The sequence below is a fragment of the Gymnogyps californianus genome, chromosome 7, assembly GCF_018139145.2.
Source record: "Gymnogyps californianus isolate 813 chromosome 7, ASM1813914v2, whole genome shotgun sequence".
NCBI lineage: Eukaryota > Metazoa > Chordata > Aves > Accipitriformes > Cathartidae > Gymnogyps > Gymnogyps californianus.
Window position 1 is genome coordinate 38,749,195 of NC_059477.1, and position 13,733 is coordinate 38,762,927.

The window sequence follows — 13,733 nt, forward strand, 5'->3', positions numbered from 1 at the left end:
GTGAACTATTCTCTTTTTAATCTGTAAGTCTATGTCACTTTCTACAATAATGCCTTGATCCCAGATGGAACTGTCCTACCATAAATATTTTAAAATAGAACACAAAATGTGACTTCACATTGTTTTTATTTTTGTTCAAGAATTTAGTTTAGCAAGTAAGTCAAGATCTGAATGCTCATTAAATGAAGATGTTTGTTTTTAATAAATAAATTATAAGAGTTAATAACAAAGAACACAACTAAACAAATGATTACGAAAATGATGACACAACCAGTCCAGGGCACAAGCTATTATTTGGGGACAGCTGTTCAAATCGTCTTAGGATAACACTGAGGCAGCATGCCATGGTGGTACCTTATTATCATGTTTAAAATTAATAAACAGATTGCGATTGTTCCTTCAAGTACCAGAGCTTTACCCTAAAAGCAGGGAAAAAAACCCTGCAAGGAATAGTTTCTGAATAGGCAGAGTGTGTTCCAGATTCCCAGAAAAAGGGGGCAGAGCAACTAACAGCTCCTGTCCTTCAGCAGAGGCCATTTCCTCTCTTACATATCCCCTTTGTCAAAAGTACATAGGTCACAGCTCCAGTGTCCCTACTTCAAAAAGATCCTCTGGGGGTCAGCAGGCTTTGGCTGGGACCCCATCACCTTTATAGTTGTGTTACAAGTGTACGTAACTGATACAAAGAGCTGCCTTTCCCATATGTAGCTGGATTCACTTCTGCTAAAATTCTAGGAGATGCACATCATTAAACAGAGGGAAAAAGTCAATTAAACAAGTGGCAGGTCCTACATCTGATGCATAATTTTGAAAGAGGCTATCAAATATGCAAGACTATTAGAAAATAAAAAGTACCTTAGACAGCAACAAATTGTGCTGAATTGCCTGCTGGTAATTAAAAAGTGCATTTGTTTAAAAGACCACATATAGTTCTTAATGAGTGAGGATTTTGACCTTCTATAGCAGGGCGAAGAGATGTGTTTGGGGCTTAAATTACTATAAATGAGTCTTTTATTTTAAAACACAGACATTTTCTCTCTGGCTGATCTGACTCTGGGAATGTGACATCAGCTCTTACGGAACCCCACATGAGTGTGGAAACCAAGCTGCATCATGAAGGGGTCAGAAAAGTGTCACTGTGCATTGGATAAACCTATTTTTGGAATTATAATCTGGTCTGCTGCTAATTCCTCCTCTTTTTTAATCTTAGTGGTCATCACTTCCTTTGAGAAAATGGGAAGGCTGACAATGGTCCATTGTTCCATTAATTCATCCCACATATAAGATACCTTATCTTCCAAACAGCATTTTTAATACTTTGCTACATGTAAATGGATGTTAAGAATGACTGGATAGACAAAAATTGTTTTAGAAAGATGCTAAATATAGTCCAGAAAGTTTGATTTCATAGGATATGTTCTACCACAATATCTCACAGTTAAAAAGAGACACTCAGAGAGCAGCCAATACAACTATAGCAGCCTTATTCAACAGTCACATGCCAGAAAACATTATTGTTTTGCACAGGGTGGATCATGGTCACATCCTGAACTTTAAATATGGCTCATCCTTCTTCACACGTAGCATTTTCCTAGAGTTTCTTAAAAAAAAAAAAAGCAACAAAAAAACCCAAATCCGTTTGCATATGTAAATGCTTAAAAAGCACCTGATACAAGTGATTCAAAAAAATGAAGCACATTTTTTGGTTTGGATAGGCCCAGTCCAGAAGCCTAAAATCATGGAAATGTTGTCATTAATTTCAGTAGGATTCTGGTATCATCCTAACTAATTTTTTTTTTTTTTTTTGATTCTTGCACACTGCTTATTTTAAATTTTTTTAACAAGTGTCTTCACACTTGAAGAAGTTGTTAATGAACTTAACTTGAGAGAGCATTATCTACACAGAGAACAGTAAATTAGGTCTATATTTTCTTAGCATAATGTGTTGGGTTTAAAAAACAATATTAGTAGAAATTATTAATCTGTCTTCTGCTATGTGCTAACAGTATAGATTATATGTGATTCACATGCATTACAATTCTATTACATTTATTTAGTGAACAGTACTGAAGCATATATCAGTATCATTTTATATCGTCTGAAAATTTTCTGAACTTCACAGTTTCGGGTTAATTTTGGCTCTCTCTCCAAACTTCAGGGAATGGAAGTTTGTAATACGTAGTATGGAAGTAGGCAGCTTCTTCAATTCAAAATCTGTAAGAACATGATGACAAATCATAACTTTTGACCATTTAAAACGTACGTTGTATACTATCTTGCATACTGGTAAGACAAGTGGTGTGTGGAGCAACCCTGGTAAGATCTATGATGTTCTAAAGGACCAGTACCAACAACCAGAGACAAAGAGCACAGGGAGTAACCACCACAAAGCAATGATGATGAGCCATATAGGTTGATACTATTGCATGCACAGCAATGATGCTTTCAATACACCCATTTTCACAAAAGAGAAAATATTCTTAGATTACGGAGTCTCCTTGCAAACTCTCATTTTCTTATATGAGTCAGTGCAGTGGGAACACGCTCCTACTCTTTGACGCACATATTTCGAAACAGAGAGCACGGACTTAAAATAGGTCTGCTTTACTAGCCCTCATATGAAGGATTATACTAAACCTTGTTATTGACTGGTCTCTGTATTTTCCCAGTTTTTGTTCTTACTTGACTGCTTCCAGTGATTCTTTTTTCTTGCCATTTACTGTCTGTACTTTCCCATGGTACCACTTCTTTTTCTCTTCTTTCTCCCACAATTTTTAACTCTTTCCATTTCATCTCACAGTATTTTAATCTGTACATTTCACAGATAACTCCAATTATAGGCATTACTCCTGTGAGTTAAAGACTAAGTTACACTTTCTTGACACAGATTTTTGTGGAGAAAAGATGACTGAAATCTTCCAGAGAGGATATAATGAATTCTGAAAACCAGTTTTTGTATGCTCTGTGCATGTTCTTGCTTCTGAGTGGAAGACCAAGAGTTATTTCTCAAAGTGTCAAAGCGAACTTCTTCACACCACTGAATATTATCAATCTCACTTAAAATTGCTGGTGACATCTTGACTTGTTTATCATAGTCTAAGAAATGGTGGTAACTTAATTTTTAAACTATATTACACAATTTGAAAATGACTTAGACTTTTTGATTATACAGTTTCATGAGCTTAAAATTGCAAAATGCAAGAAGTGGGATGCAGTAAGAAATTAAAGTCCTTGTCTAGAAGAAAAATTTATGAGTTCTCTTCAGCTATAAATTGCATTGTCTGAAAAGGCAGAATATGGTGTATGCCATATATACGTGGCCAGGCAGGTGGATGTTGTGTAGAGGCATATGTATTCCAGGTGGGACTACACCTACCCCAACTCCCAGAATTTACCCACTTTGGTTAACAATACGCAACTAATTGCTGAGATGGGAACAACTGAGAGACCAGAACTGACTCTTTGCCATGAGAATTCAAATGAACACTCCTGGAGCTTCAATTATCTGCTATAATAAATGTTTAAGTGTTTATTCCACAGAGAAGAGCGCCATGAGGAGCAAAAGCACCCCCCACGCAGGACATCTTGTAGTTTGCTCATTTGTTTATTCACCTTGGGAAGATAAGGAGCTGGGAAGTCAAATCCCCTCAGGCAGGGAGTGAAAGAACTTGAAATCGAGTCTCATAATTTAGCTCGGCTGAGGACTCCCGGGGCAGAAAACTGACAACTGCACTTCTGACAAATTATGTGATGCAAGCCCCAGAATTTGCTCTTTTCTTTCTTCTTTTCCGTCTTCAATTTGATACCATTCTGCGAATTTAGGTTGACTTTATGAATAGCTTTAGGAGGACCAAAACCATGTTTTTCAGCACACATGCCTTTCACTTAAATTTCTTCCTCACTTCAAACACCAGGTTGCTCAATTATTTTAAAACTCAGTTGATACGAGCAATGAATAGGCAAATAATGTCACTGGAATAAGAGGCCATGGAAATCTAGTAATCACACATTTTATTGATGGACAGGTGCCTCAGGTGCATTTTTCCTCATCAGATATAATTTTACTATTAGTTAATGTAAAAAATATTAATTGAATTCTCATGCTATAGGTCTAAATTTAAAAGGTCCTGTATATTCTGAAAAAGAAAAAATGCTCAAAATGAAACTGAAAAAAAGCATTACTCCGTCTAAATCAGATTTCAGTATGTCTAAGCTATCCCCTGCACCCCAAATATTGGTGACAATAGCTGAAGATAAACGTTGTGCTATCGTTCTCCCTACGCCTCAAGGTTACTAGTGTTTTTTAAGCATTTGGTGTCCGGCCCTAGTTTCTCCTCACTGAAAAGCTGTCTCCGATGCCTGTATATTGAAAATGCAGTTAAGACATACTCTGTGATGTGAAATAATGGGAGCCAGGCAGCAGCTACAATTCCTGCTTGCGAGGTGAGTTTATGAGTGTCAGGTTTTTTGCCATGTGAATATATCTGAAGTCCTGATATACAGATTATGCCCAGAGTATTTATCTTCATAAAAGTACTTTGAAATTTATTTGTACAAAAAGCATCTTACATTTTTTACATAAGATAATTCCCTAAAGAGTTTTATTAGCTGTAACAGGGAAAAATAATCAGGTAATTATACATACTAATTAACAGAAAGATAATAAAAATTGTTGCATAAAACTGAAAAGGGGATGCTCATAATAAGAGTTTAAATGTCTGTTTTCTTTTCTCAATAGAGGGCAGCCTAAAAACAGTAACAGCAGGCAACAACAACAGCAGGCAACAATAAATACCATTTAACCTAAATCCCTGGAAAGTAGAACAAAGCTTTCTCAGATCATTCCATCGCATCCCCTACGACACTCACTGTAGCTGTTTTCATCAGGTTTGTGTAGCCCTGAACACGAGCCAGTTAACTACAATCATGACTAACTGGCCCTCTTAACTACCATGAACTGGTTTAAAATATGATTTATTAACATGTCTACCACACTTTGTGCATTTTACTAGGCAACAGGATCATAGAAAAACTGAAAAATTTGAGTTATAATAAGGATTATATTTAGATCCTAGTCTTTTTTTTTTTTTCCTTTCTCATGAAGTCGTGTAACAAGGTAACAAAGAAAACCTAAATTAGTCTAGAATTATAAGTGTTCCCACCATTTTCTCATGAGACTGAGAGACCTCCTCTCTCTCATAAGGAAGATTAAAAAGAACCCCATGGTGCAACCATTCAACACTGCATCTCCTATTGTAAACATGGCTTCCATGACCTTGAAGAAAGTATATGTATTTAAAACATGTGTGCTAAAAAGGAAAACTAATCAGTATTTGTATTCAGGGAGGCCATAACTGACCAACACTTGATTTTGCCAGTAAGGAACAGTATCCAACATTTTCTCTCGGGAAAATTCGTACTGCAACTTGAAATGGAAATACTGACTGGGAGCAGACAAGATACATCTTGTCATCACTCCTTCAATGCACAAGATCACAACACTCTATACAAACTATATACTACATAATGACCTATTATCATATATTGTTATCATATATAGTCAAACATTTAAATTCTACACTTAATTTGCCACATAGACAATGCTGATACCTTAACAATGGTGTTCATTTGTGCATTCTGGCCTAAAAAAATCTCTTCAGCAACAGCCCATAAAAGGTGGGATGAAATCACATCACTCAAACGTCTCCCGCTGCTCTATCCCCCTGCCAGCCACCTTTAATTCGCTTTCCTGCAATAGGATTTTGTGATAGAAAGTTATTAAATCACCAAGCCCATGACTTCTTTGTCTTGACAGCAGAATAGACTAAATGACCTTGGCTAATTTCAATGAGCCACATCATGCTCTATCAAGGCAAAAAGATGTGAAAGAGAGTAATATACAAGAAATTGGATATTTAGACAGTGAAACGAGAAGGAGATACAATAAAACCAAAAAAAGCAAAATAAGCCTTCGCCCAGACAAATGTAGTTACTTACTAGCAGCTCTGTTCCAAAGCAAAAATACCTATGATCGTCTTATTTTAGTGCCTACACTTTTTTCTCTTTTCTGTCTTATAACCACAAGTAAAAAGCTTGATGCAGAACACAGAGTGGTTGCAGAGAGAATCATTTTGAATGTCACCTAATGGTTTCAGCAGCCCCACTGGTACATCAGGAGCACTGTGAGATTTCCTGAGGGTTTAAGGATTCAGTAACCTGATGTGACACTTTGTACATCACAGTCTTAAAGGATGACTGATTTAAAGCTTGTCAGAATAAACCAAATGAGTTTACAGGGATTTCTTTTGCAGGTGTGCACTACTTCTAGAAGCAGTCTCATGAGAAAACGGTGGGAACATTTATAATTCTAGACTAATTTAGGTTTTCTTTGTTACCTTGTTACACAACTTCATGAGAAGAAAAAAAAAAAGACTAGGATCTAAATGTAGCTCCCTAACTTTCAGTTTTATAATTTTACCTCATTCTTGAAAGGCCTGAAGTATCCATAAAATTCTGAAATTTGTATTTGCCCCTCTGGTAAACACCACTTAAAATTTCCCAGTGTTCCAGCTGTAGAAGTGCCAGAACAAAAACATGATTCAGTAATAGCAGCATTTATCTTTGTCTTATGATAACAATTCATTCAAAAAGCCTAAACAGAAAAACAATACTCTGATTATAGGCTGCTACAAACATAACAATTATCCAGCCAAATCTTCTGTATGTGTGTTCTGCAGTTTTTTAATACTAAATGATCCAGAGTTTGCCTTTGTATGTTTTATTGACTAGAGATTATGGTTCAGACCGCAGTTAACAAAGATCCAAATAATCTGAAGACTTGGAAGGATTCTATGAGATTTGTCACGTTCAGTAAAAATTTCAGTTTTAATTAAAAAAGAAAGTATCTCAAGTAACCTCTGTGATCTCTCCTAGATTTTCTCAATCTTAATTAACCTACTAAATATGTTGGGTTACATCTAGTTAATATAGCAAACAAAAATTTGAAGTTATTTTCATAAGATATTCAGTCTTCCGAAGGTAATGCAGATTCTCCTGTATGCCCAGGCTCGTCTTGTCAACAGTGCTAGGTAGGCAGACAGGTAGACATGCAGGCAATTACTTTATGTATAGTGACTCTCCAAATAGCAAGGGGCTTTAATGGATGTTGCGGTCTTGCTATTATGATTAATTTCAATATGAGATGGTATAAGCAATCTGAATAATCAGTATTTCAGATGGGAAAAGATACAGTCACATTTTTCATGCAACTCCATCTTCAGTGGGGAGCTGCTGTGATTCAGAGCCAGGAAGAACAACGTCCTGAGCTCTGCCAAGCCCTGGTCCAGCGACTCCTGCACGTCACAGAGCCAGGATACTGGCCAGATGCTATTGGTAGCTGATCAGTAGCAGCAACTAAAATGAGAGAAAGCGTCCTCAAGAAACTGCTCAACTCTTTGCACTTCAGGGTTTTAGCGCAAGTAGACTTCCAGGGAATCCCTACAGCACTCCTGCTTTCCCCTTCCCAAAGTCTTGGCTTGTGTATCCTCAAACCAAAGAAGTACAGAGCATAATCCATGTCCAGGCTGGGACAGAAGACTATTTAATGAGATCTCAATGTACTTTATTGCGAATGCATCCATTGGAGAAGTGTACATGCAGACTATTAATGCTGTTACTATTTCGTCTTACCAAGTAGAATGGATAAACTTGCTGCAGTATTCCCGCTGCATAATACAACACAGTCCATAGAAATGCAATGGATACTGCAGCATAATGCAAAATATACGTCAACTTTAAAGTCAGAGCATCAGCGTGTAATTAGTGCCTTCACTGGGCTCTCACCAGGGCCTCTTAATTCCATGTCAGTTTTGCTTCTCAGTAATTGTTCCAAAAATGTTCCATTTTACGACAAATTGGCATGAGCCAAAGATATGCAGACTATTTGCGGTAGCATTTTTTTCAGTATTCTTTTAGTATTTTCTGACTGGAATACCCAGAATTTTAGCATAACTATTCCTGCAGCTATAATAACTTATCCCTTAAGTGAAAAAGGACATTTCTATATTCTGTAGAAGTTCTAGTTTTCTATAGCTCTAACTCAGAGACAGACCGAAAACTAAGTTTGGCATATCACCTTCAATTTTTTGCCATATATATATATATATATAAAAATAAAGTACTGATTTATAAAACTGTACAGATCACCTCTGCAGCCCTATTAAAAACCCCTTCTAAGATTCACAGTGATTGTAATGATCTAGAAATTATCTTAAGGATATATCTAATCCTTTACCTACTCAAGGCCAGGTTACTCTCTCTAATCCATAATGGGTATTTGTCTAAGCTGTTCCTAAAGCCTTCAGAAAAAAAAAATAGGTATTTTAACCTTCAAAAGGCCGTAAAATCAGAGTCTGGAGCAAGCTGTAGCCATATGACACCTACTTTAACTGACCACAGCCAGTCCCAGTCCCGCATCAGTGATGACCCTGGCAACCTCATACGTGACTGGGAGGAACCACGGGAAGGAAAAACTTAGAGCTAAATAGTTCAGCTTGCAATAATTCGGCAACTCCCCTGTGGCAGAAGACTTCTCAGCTCATCGCATGGCTGAGCTTTAAAAGTGGCTGAAAATGCAACTGAAATAAAGACCTGGCTCTCAAAATAAACCTGAAGAACTGTGTTAAAGAAAGAAACTTAATTGTCAAGAGCGGCTCCGGATCAGTCCTCTACCAGAACTACTCAAGCTTGAGTCTAGTTTGGCATTGGTAGATTTTATCTGAGCCTTATCAAGCCTCCAAATAGCTGATGGGCACCAACTCCCCCATTCAGCAGGACTGGATGGTGGTGAAAGTACCTGGTGAATCTTAGAAAGCTGAACAGCCCCAGCCCCAGCCTACACTTTATAGGAGGTTTTAGTATATACTTTGATCCCTTGCTTATTCAGCCTCTCTAAAGCATTCTTTAATTAGTGAAAAAATAGCAAAGAATCCAAAATGACCAAATACAGGTGTCTTATCACTATTATATGCTGTGAGTTTCAGTTTCAGTGAACCACGCACCCCTTCTCCTCTGAAGGACATTGAAACACATAATGTGAAACCACCATACATAATAGAACACTTTTTATTTCATATTGCCACAACCCCTTCTGAATTTATGCATTACATTCACCAGCAAAAATGCATATGTGCCTGAAATAAAAGATGATGAGACAGGAATGTCATTGTATTTACTACTATTTCCTTGAAATTTCACATATATTACCATTTCACACTGCAGATATGATCATATTTTTACCTGTCCAGGGAGAGGTGCAGGCCTGAATATATCTCTCAAAGATCATAATATAATGAATTAACATAAGAATGTTAAATTCAGAGAAAGAAATTCCAGCTACTGAATGCTTATACACCATTAGTTCTTAAGTACTATTAGAAGCTTTCACCCCTGTGGAGCTGTGACCTGTACACTGAAATGGTCTTTGCCATGGTCACACACCCCATACTTCATATCATAACTTATTTTCCTGGTGCATAGACTGTGACTTATTTACACAGCACTATCAGTGTCGCTAGCAATAGATTATTTAAACAGTCAGCTCTGTGACCAACTGAGTTGTTTGCAATTCAATATTTCAAACTGTTATTATCCTCTTGATCAATCAAAAATCTCATACGAACAATGTTAATTAAAGAGGTACATACTCAGAATGACATTTTTGTTACTAATATCAAGATAAAGCTAACTATTTGGCAAGGTTTCTGAAGCAACTTTGCAGCTTTTGACTCAACAGTTACCCATGCATTGTTCTGATATAAAGATATTTATAGAGAGAATAATTACAACTATACTGTGTTCATACCAAATATCTAATACATAGGAGTGTATCATAATGACACATTAGTGGCAGTTGTTAGTATCAAACTACACGATCATAATGTAAAGTTATTGTTTTCTTTATTCTTTGGCTTTGCTGATAGAAATGTGTCCACTAATAATTTCAAGAACTGCCTCTAATAAGCAAGTCAAAATACGTAATTGCTACAAAAATCAATATTAACAAGTTGTTAACCATTTACTAGATGAGGTACTGGGAAACAACTTTAAATTCTTAATAAAGTATAAAAGAACTTCATTATCTAGGTGTTCTGTGTGGTTTAGACAGAACGTTTGTTTAGTATATTTTACTAAATTCTATATTAATTTATTAGACCACACATTAATTTTACCATTGGGAAGTTTTCATATTCAAAAGGAAGGAGTGGGAATCAACATGAACCTTACAAGGCGTATTTGAGCATAAACTAAAAGGGCATGAATAAAGATTAGGTATTTTATGTGCTATCACATTCCGAAGTACAGGCTACATATACAAAATTCTGCATATGAAAACCAAACATATTTAATTTACACTAACATGGGATTTTATTTTTAGTCTACTTATTTTTTCTGATCCCATTACTCTCCTAATTTAAAGAGTTAAAATACAATAAAAATAAAAGAGAGTTATAATACAATAATTATTCAGCACTGGAAGTTTTTAATCCTCTGCCATCTAATCCAGAGTAATTTATACAGGTATATGAATTATTGAGGAATATACATTTAAACAGTACTTAATGGATCAATACTGTTCTCTGAAAAACACTCATCTGCAACTTCAGAAAGCTTCAGTATGGGACAAATACTGCTTTGGCCAGTTTAACTTCTGGGGTTTTTCGGATGCTGGGACCAGTGCTCAAATCAATATGCTGACACAAATTTTGATTTTATGTAATGCTCATTGAACAAGGACTATACAAAAGTAGAGCCTTCAAGAAAAGAAACTACTCCTATCACTGCAAATAAGAATTGTCATATACTTTATGACAGCCTGGATCCTCACCTGGTTATATAAAAATAACCATTTGTAGTTTTGTGAAGTCAGCAGTATTACACTGATTAATTCCAGCTGGCTTTATTTTTTTTTCCACACGGCTTATTTTTGGTGCGGGCTTAGATTTTACTATGACAGTTCTGGAAATCTGTCCACGTGAACTTTTGAATTCTAATTTAACTTTCTGACCTATACCATTAATTGTATCTTTTACTGTATATTGTCACATTGGATTGTAGCAGAAATCCCAGGGCCTGTCCCTGAGTTTCTGGTTTTGAACATGAGATCTGCTGAGGACCATCAACAATCATTTGACTAGCAGTACAGTCTATTGATTGAGAATAACTGACATGTTAATGACTCACAGTATCCAAGATTCGGGCTTAACATGGCAGCCTTATAACTATCCCCAAGGCAGACCTTAGTAAGTCTTCTGAATAGTAGAGCTGAGAGATTAAAAAAGTTGACCTCCACCAACTTCTCCTTAAGACTTCTCATTGACAGAATGTGGTAACTACACTCTTCAACAGTAGATTATTACAATAAAATCCTCCCAAAAGCAAGTCCTCAATGCAGAATAATGCTCATAGCAAATCTGATGCATTCTTCAGTGTTTTTCTTTGGCTTTTTTGTTTAAACAAAAGTTACAAGGAAAAAAATATTCTGGCAAACAGTGGGCTGCCCAACCTTTGCTCCCTAAGAAAGGGCTTCCTGATCCTTCTCTTGGTATAACCATTTCCATCATACAAGGTTAGTAATTGTTAAAGAAAAAGTCTGAAAACCTGTATGGGTTTTTTACTTGCATTTGCTTCACACAAAATATTTTTAAAATATTTTTAAAACTTGAAATATACATTAAAATATGCCTCTATCAATTCCCTTTTGCTTATATGTATTCCCAAGAATAAGAAAGTCCTGGTTTTGTTTGAACTCAAAAAAAAAAAAGGGGGGGGGCAGAGAAGACTTCAAGTTAAAGCGTTTTTTCCTCAGCAAATTTACTTACCCCGGCAATGTACTCCCTCGTCATACCCGTCAGAACAGTCATAAACACCATTGCAGAGCTGGGACACGTGAATGCATTTGTTTGTACCGATGCAGGCAACGTAATTCGGGATGCACTTGAAATTTGCTTCCTCGGGACCTAAAAAATACACAGGAAGTTTCTTATACATATTTTTTTATCTACAACAAGGCAAAGAAAGTTCTATATTGCATTTCTATTTTAAAGTTAAGGGCAACACTCCATGTATTAGTCCATTTTGTAGATTTTTAGCGCATCATCATTGCTGTATTTAGGAGAATTAAAATCATCAAGAAATGATTAGTGCAATTAAAAGGAAATCAATGGGTCAGAGAGGATTATTTCCTGAAATACAGGTGTTTTACAGATGCTAAAATTAAGCTTTGCAAACATTAAAAAGTATAATACAATTTTCAATTGCCTTGTGAATATCATATCATAATTAAGAGTCATATCAAGAGTAATAGGTACCAGTATTTACATTCATTGTTGTGCTATATAGATAATTTTAGGTATTTATGAAATTACATATAAATGGTACACATTTATGGCTGCATTAGATCAGAGAAACTGTTCCTCCAGCCCAGGAGTCTGCCTCTGAAACTGTGCAGTACAGGATGGTAGGGAGCGGATAAGGATGCTGTGATTGCTCCCTTTGGGATACCATCCCGGCTGCAATCACTCTGTGTCCCCTTATCTCTGAAGTGTTAAGTACAGGGATTTTTGAGGAAGTTCAGGGATTTTTGAGGATCTCTCTTGTTCATCTCTTAGAGAGGGTTCTGACTGACACAAAAACCAACAAACATAATTTCACATGACAAAGACTTTGAGATTTTTAACACACTGCAAAGAACATTTAGAGGTCTGAAGGGTTTAGCTCAAATAGAGGATGAATCATAATGCATACACAGTATACGATTAGCTACACAGAGACTGAAGGTGTGGAAATTTTTCAGGAAACAACTTAAAGCTCCTTGATTACATGTGTTGGAGCCTTGAGTCTGTGCTAAACTCTGACAGCTTGTAATAGTCCTCAAGGGACCCTAGGATGCACTGTGCTCAAGTGCAATATGCTTTCACCTTCTTTGAGGCACTAACTCCAAGACGAAGGACAGAAATCACAGGCAGTAGCTGAAAGCTCCCCTATAAGCGGGAAAATCTCAGCTTTGGCAGATCTGGTCTCTTGAAGTCAGCAGGAGAAAGCAAAGGAGAGCTCTGAGGGGAATTTACGATTTCTATAACAAATACAGATAGCTCTTAGCACAGCCCATTACATAAAAATCCTAATTTAAAAAACTTGTCCCAACTAGAAAACTTAAATTGAAAATTCCCACTGCCATACTACATGTCAGGAAGCCATCGTCCACCATTTAGAATGGACACAACAAATACCAGTTTTCAGTGGTTGACAATGCTTTTGCCTGTATTCTTTTACACAACTCCCATCAGCACAGGGCAGGCGCTCCCCTTCCCCAAGCAGAGCACGCGGCCCTAAAACGTGCACATCCACTGCGCAGGAAGGCATGATGTACAGCGTCCTGCTTCCCTCCTCTGACCCTTCCAGCTTCACACCTTGCACCGATGGAGTGACACCACTTACATCCTTGATGTATCACTGATTAACAGAGACATAGCACACTGGTACTAGGGATAAAAAGGCAATGCATACAGGGATGAATGTACTCAGTCTCAAACAATTTATGTGCTTCCAGGATGAAAAAAAAAACATATCTTTTATTATGGCCGTATGCTACATACAGTTTTTCAAGAAAACTGCATTCCTAAGCTAAGGATAAGGGGTCTGAATACCTTTTGAACTCAAAGAAAAGAAACAAC

General features: G+C 36.7%; 1 protein-coding gene across 1 annotated transcript in view; it reads right to left on the bottom strand.

The window, feature by feature from the left end:
• The window catches only part of LRP1B (LDL receptor related protein 1B), a 749,866-nt gene that overhangs the window by 455,608 nt on the left and 280,525 nt on the right, over positions 1–13,733 (bottom strand). Inside the window, exon 3 of the mRNA XM_050899978.1 lies at positions 11,880–12,017. Coding sequence (XP_050755935.1) covers positions 11,880–12,017 — 138 coding nt within the window. The remainder of the gene's footprint in view (positions 1–11,879; positions 12,018–13,733) is intronic.